Source organism: Punica granatum, chromosome 8 (genome assembly GCF_007655135.1).
Source record: "Punica granatum isolate Tunisia-2019 chromosome 8, ASM765513v2, whole genome shotgun sequence".
Taxonomy (NCBI): Eukaryota; Viridiplantae; Streptophyta; class Magnoliopsida; order Myrtales; family Lythraceae; genus Punica; species Punica granatum.
This window is the reverse complement of record NC_045134.1, coordinates 924,747-945,236: the sequence shown is the minus strand read 5'-3', so window position 1 is coordinate 945,236 and position 20,490 is coordinate 924,747. Positions and strand designations below refer to the sequence as shown.

At 36.1% G+C, this 20,490-nt stretch overlaps 2 protein-coding genes across 2 annotated transcripts; both read right to left on the bottom strand.

The window, feature by feature from the left end:
* Positions 1–107: 107 nt before the first annotated feature.
* LOC116187798 (diphosphomevalonate decarboxylase MVD2, peroxisomal) lies at positions 108–4,837 on the bottom strand. The gene is made up of 10 exons (XM_031516737.1): positions 4,418–4,837; positions 3,447–3,645; positions 3,075–3,138; positions 2,582–2,645; positions 2,408–2,488; positions 2,007–2,093; positions 1,506–1,663; positions 1,331–1,379; positions 1,022–1,146; positions 108–518 (listed from the first exon to the last, which is right to left on the bottom strand). The coding sequence occupies exons 1-10, from the start codon at positions 4,622–4,624 to the stop codon at positions 296–298; spliced, it is 1,257 nt and encodes a 418-aa protein (XP_031372597.1). The 5' UTR covers positions 4,625–4,837; the 3' UTR covers positions 108–295.
* A 5,107-nt stretch (positions 4,838–9,944) lies between these two features.
* On the bottom strand, positions 9,945–16,448 carry LOC116188253. The gene is made up of 13 exons (XM_031517482.1): positions 16,129–16,448; positions 15,001–15,117; positions 14,838–14,902; positions 14,340–14,442; positions 14,104–14,175; positions 13,969–14,028; positions 13,728–13,857; positions 13,477–13,646; positions 13,187–13,371; positions 12,963–13,090; positions 12,613–12,893; positions 12,256–12,451; positions 9,945–12,091 (listed from the first exon to the last, which is right to left on the bottom strand). Exons 1-13 carry the CDS (start codon positions 16,393–16,395, stop codon positions 11,358–11,360), a joined length of 2,508 nt encoding a protein of 835 aa, XP_031373342.1. The 5' UTR covers positions 16,396–16,448; the 3' UTR covers positions 9,945–11,357.
* Positions 16,449–20,490: the final 4,042 nt, after the last annotated feature.

Sequence of the window (20,490 nt, the reverse complement as noted above, 5' to 3'; positions counted from 1 at the left end):
CCGAAACTTTGAGGACAGGTTTGGGCCCAATTGTCTAGATCCTGGTCCAGTTCTCCCAATACGGGCCGGTTGGTGGCAATTTGATTTACATACATTCACGAAGGAAAGGTTGGAACATAGGAATTATTAAATTAACCGGTAAAGAAAGAAGTTTATGGGTACAATGACCACGCTGCTTATGCCGCTCAGACATTGTGTTGTGACAGAGAAATTAATGGATGAAGAAAAATCAGCTAGCACGATATGACAGACACCCGATCAAGTATATTACAACAGCGCCCATTCTTGACTTCTTTTACTTGGGGAGCCCTGTCGATGGGTCCAGAAGAGCCAGGGATTCATCGGATAGCAAAACAGGCCCTCTCCCTGGTCTAGTGCAGATGAAGTAGCTGACCTCACCTCTATTCCTCGGAGGTGGGACATTGTCTTTGATTTCAGGAGGCGGTGGCAGGGCTTCTACGTCGTTTATCCCCTGAATCCCAGCATCTTTCAGTATGGACTTGTCCCCAAGAACATAACTGCAAAAGGAAGTATATAGCGTGAGCCCTGAAAAATATTCTATTAACTTTATGTTGAGGAAAAAAAAAAACAAAAGAAACGCCGATATTTATCCCATGAACTGAAAGTTTAAACCTCGCATGCAATCTCAGAGATTGTTTGATTTTAGAGTTAAGTAAAATTGAGTTTTAATTTTAATTGAGTTGTAATGATTGTGTTGAATTATAAGAAAAAATGTGAAAAAGTAATGAATAGTTGATGGAAAATAATAATTGTGTTGTTAAATTGTGAAAAAAAAGTAATAGATAGTTGAAAGAATTTAATATTAAAAATTGAATCAAATGATTAAAAATTGAAGAAAAAGAGAGAAGTAATAATTGAATTGTTAATTTTTGTTGTGTAGTGAGTAGAATTAAAATTAGAATTAAAATTTTAAAAACTTGATTGCAAAAGCAAAACCAAACGGGGTTAAATTCTGAAAAAGTACGATGATTGAGATAAGTAAAGGCTACAACAAGTTTACCTGCTCATGTCAGTATCTGAACTTGGTGGGAAGAAGTAAAGCAGCCGCTGGAGCAAAAGAGCTGCTGTTTTCCTGTTTCGTGCTATAAGAACTGCATTTGGCCCAGCATCAAAAGTGTATGCGACCTGCCATTTCCCTTTGTTAATATTCACCTTTTCACCGTTTAAAGGCTGTCTGAAGTACTAGACAAAAATTTAGTGTTTCTGCCATCACTTAAAATACTTAAGAAACATGATGGCGCCAGCAGCGCAAGGAACCAGAGAGTGACAACACCCATTAAATCAATTATAAAAAGATTCAGCAGAATACCTGAGGTGTTTCTTCAGATCGATTCCACTTTTCAACACAGCTAATTATCCTGCAACAAGGATGCAATTTAATTATCTTAATGTAAACTACAGTAATCACCTTCAGTTTTAGCCATGGAGTGGCCATTCATGACCCCTCAAATGAAATTTATAGGGAAAAAAGGGGTCTGACTTGCCTATGGGATGTATCGTTCATATAGAAGATCGGTGGGCAGGTATCGAGGCAGACGGCATGAAACTGGTTACTATCTGCACAGGTCAACTGTGCAAATGATGCGAAATCATGCTTTTGGATGGCATCTTCCATTTTCACTACGCGTTTAGGCACGACTTCCTGTTCATTGGAGACAGTTTAAAGACGACAAAGTTCGAGTCTTATTGATAATCACATAGCCTTCTAGCACCAAACAGTAATGCATTGAAACTTGTTTTCTCATTGAGAAAATGCAGTGAGATTCCCCAAGCAATATTAGTAATGAACCACATGTTTTAGTGGTATTACTGATCCTTGAATGTCCTAGGAAAGCACATCTTGTAAGTTCCTCTAATAACTTCTCATAACCTTAGTTGCCCTGAATTTTACATTATAGAATAGCAGCGAAAGCATCCCTAACTCCGATAGTCTTGCTAATGGAGAAATTGGGAGTTTTGCAAAATATAAAAGATTAGAATGGTACCTTTGCTCTATGCTGCAAAAGCAAACTAGTTTCAACAGTGTCACGCATTCCTGTAGTACTACTTGTCTCCTTTTGACGGGAACTTACCTGTATAATTGACACAGAGCAAGGTCAATACAATAGTGTAGGCATTATAAAAACCATTCTGTCAACAGAAGCTTGTATAAATCGACGCATTTTGAAGACACGGCTTCAAATTCCAAAAGATAAAAACGCATATGCATGTATCAGTATGTATGAATGAAATGACTCAACTAAGATATCTATTTTCCTCCTCTTGATAAATAATAACTAAAGGAAGATGAAAACTCAATGAGGAAAAATTATAAAATGGAATACCACGAGATATGATGAGAGAATCAACTTATAAAGATGAACCCGCTTCAATATGTAATACATACCACAGCAATAATGATGACAAGATCATCCCAGTGCTTTTCATCTACCAGCTGAACCGCAAGACTATCACTACCATTCTCCTCCTTAAAAATTATAAAAGGAAGAAAATCAGAACTACTGCAGAGACATATAGGGCATCAAATCATACAGAATGTAATCTATCAATAGGACCTTACTTTTCCCATGATCCACTTCACAAATCCACCATATAAGCTGCGACAAGCACTACCTGAACCTTGTCTGAACAAGCGGAATGTTAACAACGTCCAACCATTAACCAAGAGAATAGAAAGAAATAGCATAATCAATATCTAAGAAGCACAAAACAATAGAAAAAGAAACGAAGCATGACATCAGGCACTTCCACATTCCAAAAATCAATTTTAGGCAGAAACAGTTGACTAAAAAATTCCATTCTTAGAATCTAAAATAGAAATTTCAAAGGTTAACACAATTTTCAAATTGATGTTCATCAATTGTTCACAAAGAAAGTTGCTGGACTCAGGACTCTTCATACATTGGTTTAGTTCAATAAGAAAAAAATGACATCAAGCAAAATCTTCTAGGAATGCATGCTACACCTGTGGTATCCACATCCCTAAACCTGCTAAAGCAATGTCCATAGAGTATCAGAGCTGAATAAATTGCAGATTTCTTAAGATTAGGTACCTTGCAATTGCAGAAAGTTGGCTATGATCTTCTTTTGCATTCATCAACTTTGCAAGAGCAAAAACTGCAAACAAGACAGAATAAAATGATATTGACATAACGGGTTCCGACCCAAAATAAAAGTAGTCTAACGGGATGATCATGATAATCCAACACATGATGTGGAAATGGGAGAAAGCCTATGTTATGGGGGAAAACTGATTGATATCAAGGTAAATGTAACTATACTATAGATTGACAGCGCCTTTAGATACTAGAGTTTAACACCGATCCTTATTGTTCAAACAGGATATTTGCTTGTGATCACCAGCTGATCAAGCATAACAGGGATCATTGATACGAGAAGAAAAACATGAATAGAACAAAAATTACCCAAACAAGCGAAACCAGCAGCTGAAGAAGCCAATCCAGCCGCAGTAGGGAAGTTGTTATATGAGGCAATATGAACATGCAACTTCTGCCAATCATCTTTTGCGATCTTGATGCCCCTTTCCTTGTCCTCAACCTCTGCAGCTCGAGCACGAATTTCTCTCAAACAGTTTTGGTACCTACCGCCGGAGAGGGAAATCTCCTGAATAACAAGCGAGAAATGGCATTGGTCAGAAAAAGAGAACTCAAAAATCACAGAAATGTATATGAAGCATCCTTCCGCAGAGTAGCAGTCATCATTCATGGAAAGATAAGTTTATTTTGAGCGTCAATCAATAGCTCCAATTACTTTAAGCCATCTCAATTCTCAACTCAGTGCTTAACCCATCTCGAAGAGGTCGTCTCAACAATTTCATTTTAAAGGCAAGCAGACACCAACCTCAGCACCAAATCATGAATAGCATTCCCCAGTAATCTCATTCCCATTGCTTAAAACTCCCTACAGGTCCAACTGAACCCTTGGCAACTATTTCAAGGACAACCAGTGACTTTAGTCCAGTGGAATAACAAACTTGGTCTTCCTAAGTCCTTGACTTCGTATTTCATACTGCGTTTCTTTCTAACAACAGATAGATGGACATGAAGAGTACAGCATTTACTCTCGCGAAAACCATGATCCTGTATATCTGCAACAGATCCTTCAGCCAGAATCAGCTCCAAAGCATAACAGTACATGCAATAATAATTCATCGGCTCAAAATCAAATGAAACTGAATTAGCAGCTCGTATCATCTTTGAATGCTTCTCTAGATAATGATTTTCAGGCAAAGTTTGCGATCGAAATTTGTAATGTCATTAGCTGATATCCCTGAAGTAAGACAACGAAGTCCTCCCCTGGCAGTTCTCCCCGATACCACCACTTACTATCCGTGAATTCTCAGCAAAGCTGGAAAGTAAATAGAAATGAGCGTCACCTTTCCATTGAGCCACATGCGATCCTGGTCAAAGCCAGGGCTCACGGCGACGGTGGTGGTGGTGCAAAGGTGTGCCGGATCCAGGGTCACGCTGATGCTGTCGTTCACCGGAAGAATTAGGTTTTCGTCACGCTTTCCCCAGTACTTGATCACCGCAATGTTCGTCGGCGTTTGGGCGGTCACCGTACGGATCCAATCTCCCGCCATTTCTACTTTACCGGACTCGAATTATACTAAGATCAAGCTCCGACCACGATCGCGAGAGATCGCAGAATCGCTTTCGCGGGAAAGCGAGAGAGAGAGAGAGAGAGAGAGAGAGAGAGAGAGAGGAATCAGATCTCAGGAAGGACGGAGAGAGAGAGAGAGAGAGAGGGAGAGAGAGAGAGAGAGAGAGAGAGAGATGGAAGTGAGGGAATGGGTTGGTAGGCCGAGACTTGTGAATATATATATATATATACACGCACGCAGAGCGAAAGAGAGGAGACGGAGGAGGCGAGGGAGGGAAGGTGGGGTGGGCTATGTGGGGCCCGCGTGGTTTTGAATAGGTTGCTAAAGTAGTTTTTTCTTTTCTGATATGTATCTGTACTATTATAAGAAAGAAGAATTTTAACTTACCCAAAAAAAAAAAATAGAAGAATATAATTGTAATTTCAAAAATATAACTATTAAAATTTTTATTGAACTTATACGGATTTGGGTCTATTTTTACTTAAAAGCTCAAGCTGATAAGTGGCGGTACCCAAACCATATATTAACCCGTAAATTTTCCTTCTCTTTTCCGATGTGATATTTATCCAATTTTACTTCTCAACACTTGCCCTCACGTGCAACGTGTGGTCTATTTCTGTCTACACGTTATCACGTGCCCTTAAATACCCGCCCTCAACAATTGACCTCGAGTCGAGCTCATCTTTCGTTCTCGGGCGAGGGGGGACACTAACACGAGGCGCACTATTGGCTGCACTCGACATATTGGGTCTGGCGTGGTGTGGGTGCGCACACGCGCATAGGCACGCATACGCGTAATCTAGACTTTGATACCATATTAAGTTGGCACAGAATGGCTGAATCCTCACATACTGTGTGAGGTAAAATTCATTAGAATAAATAGCGGTTTATATGACTAAAATACATTAACTGTACATGGTAAGCAATAATGACAAATATTGGTGCTAATCTTCTCTATTACTCCCCCGCAAGCCGAACGGGGAGTTTTCCACGTGAAGCTTGGAGCAGATGTCAGCAAAGTGTGAAGAAGGTAATCCTTTTGTGAATCCATCAACTAGTTGATCATCGGAGTTAATGAAGCGAATTGATAATTGTTTGCGCATGAAACGCTCTCGCACAAAGTGATAGTCAATCTCAATGTGCTTGGTTCGAGCATGAAAAATAGGATTCGCCGTAAGATATATCGCAGATATATTGTCACACCAAAGTGTCGAAGGGTGACGCTGCAAAATCCCGAGTTCCAAAATGAGAGACTGAAGTCATAAGATCTCAACAGTGGCATTTGCGAGACTCCTGTATTCGGACTCGATACTAGATCGAGCAACTGTCTACTGCTTTTTAGAGCTCCAAGAGACGGGGTTGAAGCCAAGAAAAACAACAAATCCTCCATTTTTCTCTTTCTCCCTCTTCCTTTTTCTCTTACCCAATCAATCGTGCACGCAATTAATGTCAAGAGAACAATAAAAATAAAGGAGCACTAAACTTTAAAAATGATATATAATGTGTTTAATTTTAGAGTTAAGTAAAGTTGAGTTTTGATTTTAATTGGATTGTAATGATTGTGTTATTGAATTATGAGAAAAAAATGTGAAAAAGTAATGAATAAATAAGAAAATTTAATATTAAAAATTGAATTGAATGGTGAAAAAAATTGAAAAAAATGAAAAAAAATAATAATTTGTTGTTGACTTTTATTGTGTATTAGAGATCAATCCTAAAATCAAACAGGTCGATAAACACCAAAAGCAAGCAAATAGATGAATTTCTTATAAATTTGTTTTCAAATCACACAAGCGATTTGACGGATTGTCCTCTCTTTTATAAACTAAAAGATAAGGGAATCTTTTATATTTATATCAAAAATTAAAAAGTCTGTTCACTGAAAAAAAAAAGAAGAAGATCTTTTTCCCCTCTGATTTTTTCCTTCAATAAAACTAATGAAATCAATGGAAATTAATTTTTTAAAAAAACGCTAGGCACATTCGGAACAGATCATTGGGAGAATAATGAATAAATAATTAAATGAATAAAAGAAAAATAACACTAAATATTTTTTATCGTATAAGGAGATCATGAGTCTAATACAATAAAAAATAAATTCTAATAATATAACTAATAAAATGACACGAATATTCCCAACGAATATTGATTATCAGGCGAAGGGGTGTGTCATTACGCTATACACTCTTTTGATTAAAATATACTAATAATTTAGTATGCATCACATGATTGAGATAGAGACGTGAATTTTTTTTTTTTAAATCAAATGACATAGACACGGATACTCCATTTTGGAGCATTATATAAGATCATGATGCTGTGCTTTGGATCATTCAGGAGAGATACTAATAAAAGAAATTGGATTCAGGTGACAAAAGATGAATGCTTATTGTCTTCCCAAGCCACGAGTAGTGTGAAATGGGAGGCACATTGGAAAATTTATTATACATTCAAAGTTGTCACCTGCAATAGAGTAAGCAATTTTTTCTGATAATATTAATAACCGTTTCACGCTGCACTTAAAACTCTATATATGTCGTAAAAATTAACCGATAGATATTTACCAAATAAATGCAGGATGGAATGAAATTTTGAGGGGCACGTGAAACCAAGGAGAAGGTGCGTGTTAGACTCAACCATGTGATTCAGCAGTAAGTAATGTAATGACTAAGACATGTGATGCTGATGCCCATACGCAATGCCAATTGAAAATGCCATATTTTGCTTTGTTAAGTGGAGGAAAAGAAAACTGTATCAACTTGTGAACTAAGCATGAAGTCGCGACTTGGGGCATCTTATCTTATATTTCTATTATATAAGGTTTCTTTCCGCTTCGAGCTCGCATCCCATATGATAATAGGCTGCGATATGCACGTAAATTTAGAGGACAAGGCTCACATCTCATATGATAATAGGCTGCGATATGCACGTAAATTTAAAGAATTTATTGTCCGTCTAAGTAAACTATCTTGAACAGCAATCGCATCCCCCAAACTCGGTGGAAGAAATACAAATATGTAACCATAGGAAGGAATTAAAAGCTCAACGGTGGATGATATTCCCACATTAAGTCCCCACTCAACCATCTTTGTGATCTCATAAATAACTCGATCAGGCGCCTTCCTCTTCCAAGATCAAGACTTTCGACATATGAAAACGGACCGTACTCCTACACATCCGATTTAAACAGCCGAAAAGCAAGATGTCGGATATTGATTTTCCATGGGGCCAACCATTTATTCGTATTGTAAAGTCGGAATCAGTGACAAGGACACTATTATTTCTACGACATTTTTCCCTCTCTTTTTTTTTTCCTAAATTATTTTATGAACCATGAGAATAGAAAACAGAGGTTAGGCAAATATTCACCAAATTCACACTCTAAAGTCTCACTTGGCAGACTAGAGAAATAATACTCCACCAAGTCAGAATTTGCACAAAGTCAAAACGAATCGATATCCCACATTGCTATCGGTCAAATTACAGCAGCCCAACGGTAGCAAGTCAACATAGGCTACCTTTGTCTACTGTTGACCATGAATGAATGACATCAGCTCCGAGGGATACCTGATCAGTACCGTACCTTGCGACCCGAGCTGAACTGTCGGGTTAGACAGCAAAATGAGGTTCCCGCCTGTAACCGCTAAAAAGAGGTTCGTGCCCGCTTAGGTAAGGTAACATAACTAGCCACTATGAAATTGGATTCAGAGATGGGCTGTATAATTGTCATTATCCTTCGATTTCTGAAGTTGTATCCTCCTTTGATCCATGTGTGTTGATCGTTCGGAAAATGTTTGAATTCTCTCATAATCGTTCGCACCATTTCAGGTACTAGTCTCTGTGGGCTCACTTATGCCCCGTTTGGATTCAGAATTAATTGATTTTAACTTTAACTTTAACTCAACACACTACACAATAAAAATACACATTTTCCAATTCAAAAATTTTAACTTTAACTTTAACTCAACACACTATACAACAAAAACACACGTTTCCCAAGTCAAATTTATAATTACATCTCATTTGTCCTTTTTCACAATTAAAATTAAAATCAAAATCAAAGAAATTTTAACTTTGAATCCAAACGGTCTCTTATTGTCTTTAATGTGGCCCGATTTATTGATACAATACTGGTGAGCATTATGAGCCCCTTATCCTATAAATCCATATCATTTGCCCCCCAAGCCTGTGTTTTCATGAAAAGCACGGGATTGGTTCGTAACTTTTTTTTTTCTTTTTTTTTTTTAAGGTTTACATTGTTGGTTAGTCACACGTCAGTTCCTTCCTTCATATGAGTTATGCTCCTTGGGAAGTCACTCATTTCTTTTCAAATGGTTTCCCCTTCTAAGGATTTTGTGTAATATGCCTTTCAATTCTATATTTCTTCTTCCTCTGCTATTTTTTCTTATTTCTTCTCTTTCGCTCTTCGTACTTTTTTCCAAACTTATGAAAATAGATTTCTTGTAGTGTAGCAACAAAAGTGAGGGGAAGTAATTTTCATTTCGCAAGATCCGGAATTTTCATTCCATGCAGTCTTATCATCGGACCGCTCACTCACGATGGCTTCTATTGCGATGTCTTAGGCGACTGTCATTTTGCGAGGCCTTAGCGTTAGAACGCTCACTCACGATTGCTCCCTGACTCCCATTTTCATGGGAGGCGCAGGGATGTTCTATTTATGTTTTTTTTTTAAAAAAAAAAAAATTAATTTCACCATTCATACATGTGTCAATCTATCCTCGGTATTTGAGGAAAAGGGATGGATAGAAATTGTGTCCCGGAAATGCTCATCCGAAGAAAGCGTACCGGGTAACAATGATTTCTAATGAAACGATCAAATTACAGGATGAAAGTGATACACCATTTAAGATGAAAGTGATCCATCTTGTGGATTACATTTAGAAGATGATCTCCTTTAAGTTTGTTTTGAATGCATATCTTGAAAATTGAGCATTCGACCCTTGTCTATGCATGAAACTGCTTGCTTGGAAGGTTTTTATGATAACTGATTCATTCTCAATGTATGGCCTGATTACATCCTGTAATTTGATCGTTTGAAAAGACTGCTTGATGATGTTTTTCAGACGATATCTACTTTCATCGCATGCTGACATTTTTTCAGACGATATCTACTAGTGCTCCTCTACCATCCAGTCGGGACTCGTAGATATGGATATGATACTTTCGTGGGCACCCCACCATGCCACCCCCAAGTAGGTCCATAAAACTCATTGAGGTCGAAGGCATGGAGAGACAACAACCTGTACGGTGCATATTCTCACTTTCATCTTATCTCGTAAAACAAAACTCCACCATGAAGAAAAATGTTATTATTCACATGCCACAAAGGCATCCTGGAATTCCATATTAAAAAAGCAAAAATATTATCGAAACTTCAGAAAATTCTCAACATCCCATCAACACAGGATTGGACTCTATTGTTGATCAAATGGCCACGAATAACCTCTGGAGTTGCATGACTCAAATCATTACCGCCGTCAAGAGGCCAACCAAAAAGCAAGCCAGAAAGACGAGATATATTGCAATATAGTCAAAACAAGCCGAAGTCTGAGAATTTTTGAAAATTTTGAGAGAATCATTAGTGGCGGGGCAGGAAGGCAACAAAGGTTGGATGAGAAATCCATTTGCAACACATGATCACTTTTGACGGCATATCATGGTTTGGCAATGAAGTTTACTCGAAATCGTAGGTTCTTATTAACAGATCTGGAAACTAACTCCTTAAGGTGGAATTTCAATTAATGACAATCGATCGATTTCAACTATTGATCATTATCATGATTTGGTAATTATTAGGGTTCATAGATAGGGACGAAAACGAGGAATTGCTTATCTGGATTCAGGGCAGTTTCAGACAATCAAAGGTGAAGTTGCCGATTCGTTTCCTTGCTCCTCACCGCTGCTTGACATCAGACATCGTATTCTGAGGGGTTCATCCTTGGCCGCATGCCATCAGCTTATACCAGTGGCGGAGATCCTGCCACAAAATTGTTGAATCCTCTGCTTTTCTTCTCTTGCTGTCCTTTTCCTGACATAGGGGAGATGGTTCCTGTCGTTGGGAAAACACGATCTAGTCTCCAACATGAAGAAGCCTCTCTTTTTCTACGTCCATTTTGCCAATAGGTACATGCGGCAACATGATTTGAACGAACTCTCTGCTCCAAACTCGTCAATGTGGTGCCAAAACGTCAACGATGGCAAAGCCAGAGCCACCGCCTTTTGCTCGGTTACCACAGATGGCGCCAATGAAATTGGATTCAGAGATGGGGTGTGCAATTGTGATTGTCCTTCGATCCCTGAAGTTGTATCATCCTTTCATCCTTGTGTGGTGATCGCTCGGAAGATATTTGAATTCTCTTAGAACCGTTTGCACCTTTTCAAGTACTAGTCTCTATGAGCTCACTTATTGTCTTTAATGTAGCCCGGTTTATCGATGTACTACTCGTGAGCTTTATGAGCCCCTTATCCTAAGCCCATATCACATAATATAATACTGACCCGAACCAAATGGATTTCCTAATCTTCTGTACTGATATAACTCAAATACGAGAAAATTTACTTGGAAGAAAACAAATAGGACCAAAAACATGTTAATCTATAATCTCACCGGTACAGAACAAAGATAACTTCTTTCACTAATCCAGGAAGAGAAAGACCTCGTTCGATCTTTGGTTCCGTTGAATACCACTAGTTAGTACTCATCATCATCATCATCAGTGGAATCGGGGTCTTCATCTATAATATCTGGAAACAGATCTTCGGTCAATCTGTCGTCTGGGTCCCATATTAACTCCTTGCCCTTGTCCGAGTCCAGAGTTGCAGCACTAGTACTCCCGCCTGCAGGTAAAGGAGCATCATCCGCTTCAGCCATAACTCCATTCCCATTGAATCCTGAGGCCCCATCTTCCTTTGTGTCCTCTTTGGTTTCTTTAGTGTTTCCACTCATGTGAGAAATCATGACGGGACCAGGTGAGTATGGTTCTCGAGACTTGCTTGTGGAAGGTTTGGATTGCTCAGAGTCAAGCATGATTTCATCAGTAGTTACCACTACTGGCGACCTCATCTCATCGTTTCTCAGAGAATTATCACACGAAGAATCATTAGAAAGCCACTTCTTTTGGTTTTGTTTTAACAACTCTGGAGGGGGAGATTCCTGGGCGTGATCTGTACTCTTCACTGCATCCCTTAATGCTGCTCCGGATATGTCATCATCTGAATCAGGAAGATCAAATCCCACAATTGAAAGTTTTTGGGCACTTGACTGAAAGAGTAGAGAGGTATTGTGGTCGAATCCAGCAGGCGATCGAGCAGGTGCAGGAGCCGAATAATCTGATAGAGGGAGGGCCCGTGGATGAATAAGTGCTTCCAGGGCCAGTATAGAATGAGCACAGAACTCGCAAACCTTGCTGCCGGTTACTTGTCGTCCTATAAAGTTAATTGCAATAGAACCACATTATAATCAGGATGAAAGCATGATAAAATGTAGCAAATCAATGTAGAGATATGCTTAAAAATAATATAAAAAAACCATACATTATTGTGAGTAGAATGGAAATAAATGAAATTGGTGGATTACTGGCGAGAATTACCTCTTCGAAAAAGCTCGAGAGTTTTGGCTAAATTTGGAGGACGCTGATGTATTTGAGAAAGAATGCTCGCCAAAAGAACCCGTAATGCAGCAAGCTGCAGTTCCTCTGTAGATGCCCCTTGACGATTGAATGAATTCTTTGCAAGAGATATCAAAAGATCATCAACTTCGGATCTGCCAAACTTCAGAGCACCACCCTGAGATCACCACATTGGAAGGTCAAATTAAAAGACGAGGAGACAGATATATCTATAACGCCCACAATAGACAAGAAAAAATTTCAATTGGGGTGTTCCTGATCTTTCTACTCAACAATTTGTTATATAATAGGAAGAACATAAAATCTGGACAAACTTACCACAGTGAAAAGAGCTTCCAATGTTTCTAATGCGGCTATCTTAAGCTCAGGATGCTCTACCAGATGGCTTTTGATTGCACATGCTTCTAAGTCACCATGGTGTTGCTGTTCTGGAGGTTCAGCTGTAGAAGGCCGCTTCCTTTTCTTATGTTTGGGCTGCTCTACTGATGCTTTGATCGCATTTGACTGTGGGTTGGAGGAGGATATGTCCTTCTCGTGATGAGGATTCAAATCTACAAGGGCATTCTTCAGAATTTCATGCTCCAAGTTCTTTGCCATTCCTGACCACAGCTTGATTATCAGAACCATTCTCTATGAAAACAATCAGAAGCTAATAAAGTAAGTCCTACCAGCACCCATGGACATAACCAACGTCTTTATCTCTAAGTAGGCCTTCACCCTCAACTCAGGCACTGCACATTTCTTGAAGTATCTTGTCATGATTCGAACAATATATGCAGCCCATGGCAATATTTGACTGCTCAGAGGTAGAAAGGCAACACAGAGAACCTTATCAGAAGCAAATCACAAACTGAACATTCTTTACCATGTCAATATCGTGCAATGAGATTACCTTCGCACTCCCTTTGTCAAGGCAATCAGCAGATCTAGACCACTAGAGTGCAAGGCTGGTAGTTCTAAACATAACAATTCTTGTTGTATTGCGGTTATGAAGAATGATGAGGTTTGGGGAATAGAGCCATCCACTGTAAGCACTCTCTCAATCAGCAGTAGCAGTGATTGCATGGGTACACTAACCTACAGAGAAAAATAAAAATGCATATATATATGGGCACTTATAACAGCAGCATGATAAACTAATATAGTCAAAACGATTAACAGATCAATAGTATCTTCAGTCACCTGAACTGGATATGAATTCTTAAGCATCTCAGAACAGCAAATCATCATTGCCAACACAATTGATGTTTGCTTGGACCTAGTTGAGGCTTTTGATTTGTAATCTGCTAAGGGAGGCGGGGGATTCTTCCCTGGTGGGACCAGTAGTCTACTAGCTTCACGAATCTTGGTTTCTGCAACATAGAGTACAAATTTCAACTCATTCCCTGGCCTTGAAGGCAACACAGGGAAAGAAGAGCGTACAACTTTTCTACCTTCTTCTAGGCCTTCAAAGGCATCCTTTAGGTAATCGTTGATGAACCAAAGAATCTTCTGCATCAGTAAACACCATGTCCCTTCATCTCCCTTGGATTTCGGGAGCATTGCTAAACAGCAAGCAAGTTTCTGTGTATTGAATAGCAATTATACAATAGGAGAAGAACTTTCAAATAAATTACATCCCAAAAGTTACTGTATGGACAAAGGAGAAACAACTAGTAAAGGAAGCATAGTTACCTCCAACATGAAATTACTACACTTCCCAGAAAAGATTTTTGAACTAATAGTAGCCTCAGCCTGCACACACATTCTATAAGGATTAGGGTGCTATACTGCTTCAATCTCCCAGCTTTCTAACAATAAGAAACTTACACTGTCATAATGCTGTTGGATAGCAGATGGAAATAAAGTGACCATGAGACCTATCAGATGTAACACCTCATCCTGTAAAACCAACATAAATTACAATCATGAAGTCAAAGAACAAGCAAAACTTCCCAGCAGTCATATTGATAAATGATATGGGAAAAGTGGCAAATTCAGTCTTTGCATAAATCAGCTGAGCACAGGCAAAGGAAAAGCAAATATAAAAATGGTATTCTACTAACCCATATAGCCTCTGAACTGTCCTCATTTAACAGCTTAAGAGATGTCTGAACCAGCTTTTCTGCAAAACCACCTTTACCATGCCTCAAAGGGTATTGTCCTAACCTGATAGAGCAAACAGATGAATCTTTAATATACCTATCCCAGTGCAGTCTCTGTATTAAGAAAAATCTAACTACCATACAATGTGCACCAATTAGAAGTTGCATATGACATAAGCGTAACTAGAGCCACAGTTTACAGCATCAGACATTTGAAATTAAGTGAAACTAAAAAAGTGCTCCATTGGATAGAAGTGTCACAGTCTAGCTACATGAAAGAAGACAAGCAAGAAAGAATGATAACTTCGCTGCTGAGCCAATGAGTGATGCTGATGAAAGAGCAAAAGAACTTCTAAACAAGAATTCTTGCATTGAAATGAACCCCTGGAGATGCATCCATGAGGCATAAAATTTATGGTGCAATGATCAAGAAGTACCAAAGGACAAACAATATCGCACCTCAGAAGTAGGTCAGAAAGAGAGGCACAAGATGCCACCTTCACCATATGGGAATCTGTTGCTGGCTGTTTGAAAGACGATATCAAATTAACCTTCATTTTTTTCCCAACTAAATGGCATAAGCTACTGAAAAGAATGAAAGCTTCGTCTATATATTTGATACCTCAATGTGTGCTTGAAGTTTTTCAATCCACGTTGGATAAGATTCCAGGAATCGCTCAGAATTGCACTCTTGACATGTCAACCCCAGCAAAGAGACTCCTGCCCAGCATTTAGCTGGCTAGAACAGAGTCATGTGTCTCAAATAAATAACACTCAAGTTTTGAAATAACTGTATAGAAATTCAAACTTTTTACATGTCTCCTTGCTCTTAAATTGCATAATTTGCTCTTAAAATGCACGCCCCGGAACTAATGATACCCCACAAAATCCCAGATATCCTCGATACCCTAGCCTATAAGAACTCCTGGAAATTCACGGGAAGCCTTGTAAAGTCTAAATGGGAGATCCCTCATACACACTATCATCTTGATGCCATGCAACCCCCAGGGGGATGCCTGAGATGCCCAAGCACATCAAGGATCTCCAGAATTGCCCAAGACGCCTGAACATCCTGAGACCCCCGGGTTGGTCTTGAACCTCCTACAACCAAACCCTAGGGATCCCATGAATGCTTTGACAGCCTCAGACAAATCTGGACTTCCCAGTACCCAAGAACAACTTAGACCGCCTTAGGATCCATAGAAAGCTTATCGCCTCCGGGGAACCCAAGATACCTATTACCCAGCACAGCTGAAGTTCCCAAAACGTCCTTAGACCCTCAACTCATCACCCACTACAGGATGCTCTAAAATCCCAGCACTCTAATGAAACCTGCATCAGACATGCTTGGGGTGCACCAGGTTGTAGGGCAAGAGTGCACATTAATTGAAGCATACGACTCAGAGCCAAATACTAATTCTAAAATCTATAACTTTCAGTTAATCCAAGCAAAGTCTCGCTTAATCCCCTCAATCTGATGACCGCATTACCAATATATCCCGCACCGCCATATTCGCAATTTTCAATCCAGAGGAGTAGGTCAGTATACTTTTCAAGTATAACCATAGCCGGGAAGTTACTTGTATCCAAAAGCAATCAATCTAACAGCCCGACACCAACATTGTTAGCAAATTACAAACACAGCATGCTCATCCAACATCAGTATAACAATTAATTAGGGGTAACTGTCAGATACTCAGCCGGGGGTAACTAACGAAGTCCCCGACCAATAATAACATTAGATGGTTACCGAATTGCTGGAAGCTAGCATTAACACCCTGTCGACCCAAGCAGCAACTGCGGATCTCCAATCCTTGACGAGCTTCTTGTCCGTCGATTCACCGAAAGATTCAGACAGAAGCTTGTGCGTTTTGACCGTCGAAATGATTCTCGATAGCACCGCGGGGTCCCGAAACGGCCGCTTCTCGTCGGGGAGGTGATCCCTCAGTAGCATCCGGAGCAGCCGCGGCTTTAGGGCGACGTCGTACATGTCGCCGGCGCAATCGAAAGCCGCCATGGAAATCAGGGAGTGGGGAAGAGAGAGAGAGCGAGCACTAAGTACTGACTCCTGAGCAGGGTTTAACGGAGGTTTTACCTTCTTAAGCCTTCGGTTTGGGCCACAACGACTGACGATTGGGCTTTCTCTTTTTGCCAAAGCGATTGGGCTTCGAATTCAGTTACCATACCAATCATATATACTCGACACATGTCCGTGATTAAATGCGATGTAATTAATCTAAATAATTGGACTATAAATTATTAAAATAACAAAATATGCATAGTTTAAGAAAATAAAGTTTATTCCTTGTCAAATCCCAAATCAATTTGCCAAGCTCGAAAAATCGTGGCGCAACACTAATTTTTAGTTAAGTTTGAACGATGACTACTTACCAAGGAAAAATAAATTTGGAGTATAACAAAAGAAAATTTTAAAAATGAAAATCAATATTTATAGACGAATTAAAGGGGAAAAAGGTTGGGGCAGTGGATGGGGGAGTGAAAGAGAGAAGATAGTGTTAAAGTAGGTAATTCTTTAAGTAAATTGCAATTATATTATAATCTAATGTAATGGTTATTGTTAGTTGAACTTATTTTACTAGAAGTACTTTTTAGAAACTGAAAGTGAGATGAAAGCGCGTCTTGGTGCTTATAAATTATAATAATAGTAGAGAAAATAAGAAATAAATAATATAGACTTCTTCTTGGTAAATAAATATATATATATATATATATACGAAAGCAAGGTACGAGGTTAGCCCGATCAAATGGTCTTATAACACTCCATTTTTTGAATGAAATTTTCTCTTTTTTTTAGTTTTTAAAATTTTAAATTATCTTTTATTATGAAATTAGAAACAAAATCTTATGAAATTATTTTCGGTTATAATATTCAATTTTAAAAATACCGAAAATATCATAAAATCTTTTGGATACAATGGTAATCTCCAATTGAAGGGAATATGAATTTTCTGAATGGAAATTTCTAGGTTTTTGATCTTCTATTTTCGGAATTATTTTAATAAAAAAATATTTTTTAAAAGATATCTCATATTAAATACGATTTCTTGATTTCTTTAATTTTTATAATTTAAACAATATAATGTGATTGAAACAAATGATAAGATTTTATTATATGTATAGATATTATTTAAAAATTTATATTTCATCACATAAATATTAGCATAAGAAATAAGTATATATTAGTATATATTCATACATAATATAAATATATTAATATATGGCATCAGAATGCTCTGATTTTGAATGGATTCTAATAAGTAATATTAGTATATATTTTCTAAAAGAAATTTTCTAGGTTCTTATTTATTATTTTTATTTTCGAAATTACTTTTAATAAAATATATATTTTTAAAGATATCTCATCATACAATTTGATTTCTTATTTTTTATATTTTATATAACATAATGTATTTGAAACAAATGAGAGGATTTATAATATGTATAGATATTATTTAATAATCTTGATTTTTTAAAATAAAAACTAATACTTCATCACATAATTATTAACTTCAAAATATGTATATATTCATACATAATATAAATATATTAATAGATGGATGAAATTTTCTCAGTTTTTTGAGTATTTGAAATATGAAATTATCTTTTATCGTGAAATTAGGAACAAAATCTTCCGAAATTATTTTCGGTTATAACATTTCATTTAAAAAATTCGAAAATATCATAAAATCTAAATAAGTATGTATCAATATATATTCATACATAATATAAATATATATTAATATATGACCTCAAAATGCTCGGTTTCTGAATGAAATTTAATAAGTAATATTAATATATTTTTTTTGAAAGGAAAAATTGACGGAAGTTATAACGGAGGTCATTTTTTAGACATTTTAGAAAACTTATGGTTTTTTTTGTTACAAAATAAAATTTAGGACAAAATTGAGATATTTTACAAAACTTGGGTTTTTTTTTGTAATTTACCCTATATTCTTACATAATATCAATATATTAATAGATGGATGGAATTTTCTCAGTTTTTTGAGTATTTGAATTTTGGAATTATTTTCTTATTATGAAATTAGCAACAAAAACTTCCGAAATTATTTTCGGTTATAATATTTCATTTAAAAAAACTAAAAGTATCATAAAAATTTTTGGATACTGTGGCGATCTCCAATTGAATTTAATAATCTTGAATTTATGTATAAATATTATTTAATAATATTGAGTTTTTAAAATAAAAATTAATATTTCATCACATATGTATTATTAGCAAAATAAGTATTCATTAGTATATATTCATACATAATTTTAACACAAAATAAGTATTCATCAGTATATATTCATACATGATATAATTATAATAATATATGATTACATGTAAAACCTTTAGTATATAGAAAGAAAAAGTATATATGAATTATATGTTTTTGTAGATTTTTTTTTTAAATAGATTACATAATATTTTATACATATATAAATTATATTTTCTTTTCAAAATAAATCAGATTTCTTCAGCGAAAAAAGGAAAATAGATCAGATTACATTTTTTTTTTCCAGATTTTGTACGATAGTTATAAAGAGTGAATATAATACACACGAACACGGGCCTATTCAGGTTTCAAAGTACGTCTACAACTAGATGTGAGTTCTCGAAATGTATGTTCATCCCTAAATACAAGTTAGTTTATTAGATTTACACTATGATTTTTCTCTCTTTTGTATTGTGAGTTTTCATTTTTTATTTTTCTGTAATTTTTTACTTTTTTCCTAATATTCTTTTTCAAGATTGGTGAGGCGAGTTTCATCTCTCAAAATGTATTACTCCCCTTATTCGCAAGCTCTTAGAGAGTAAATTCGTCTACCACTAAACGTGAATGTTGTTTGTTTATTTTATTCTTATGTTTCACTTATCATTCTCGAAGGAATTTTTTTTAATTTTTATTACGTATATATTTATTTAGGTTAGTGGAACTATTCCATGCAACGCACATGCTCCACAACTAGTATATGTATATATATATATATATATATATAAAAGGACGATGTGAGCTCGGCCAGATGGCCTCCGAATGCTCAGTCTCTTAGTGAGATTTTCTTAAATTTTTGAGTTTTTTAATTATTAAATCATTCATAAATTTAAAATATCTTTACATAAGATATCTTCTGAAATATCTTTACTTTTTTTTTGTTACAAGATAAAGATATTTTAGATATTATAGATATATATATTAAATATATTATTAATACACCAATCACTAGACATGAGTTCTCAAAAGGTACGTCTACCACTATACGGAATGTGAGTTATTCAATTAATATTCAATTATTATCATTATTATCGTTGTTGTCTGTCTGTCTATTTGTTCACACACGTATATATACTTCCCTAAACATATATGTATTTATGTATATGTATATATGAAGTCATATATATATATATATGTTATATATGTTTCTATATATATATATGTTTCATTTTCATTATAGATATATACGATGCTACAACGGAGTTGTAGCGGGTCCGACCATATGACCTAAAAATTACTCGGTTTCTAAATATAATTTTTTCAGATTTTTTATTTTTTCATACTAATTTTCTAATAAAATCTGTTTGTTTTAATCTTTGAAAGATATGGTATGACAAAATCCTATATTACTTTTTTGAGTTTTAAAATTTTTATAATAATTTATACAAAAACTATTTTTTAAAAATTTTAAAGATAATTTTTGACAAAATCAGAGTATATAGAATATTTTTCTAATTTTCACATAAGTTATTGTTGATTACAAACTATTTAATTTAAAAAATAGGATTTATTAATTTAAAATAAATAAAATGAATATTTTTTTGATAAGATATCGGTATAACGGAATATCTTTGAAATTTTTTAGAAAATTTTATCATCTATATAATATATTTGATTATCATAAATGTTTTGTTTTTAAGATAAAAATTTAATATCTAATCATATAAATATAAGTATCAAAATAAGTATATATTAATATATGGTTATTTATAATAAAAATGTATTAATATATAGTCGCGCGACTATCTCTAATGTAGGCTAATTTTTTTATTTTTTTAAACTGAAAGAATATTTTTATTAGAAGTTGATATGATAGA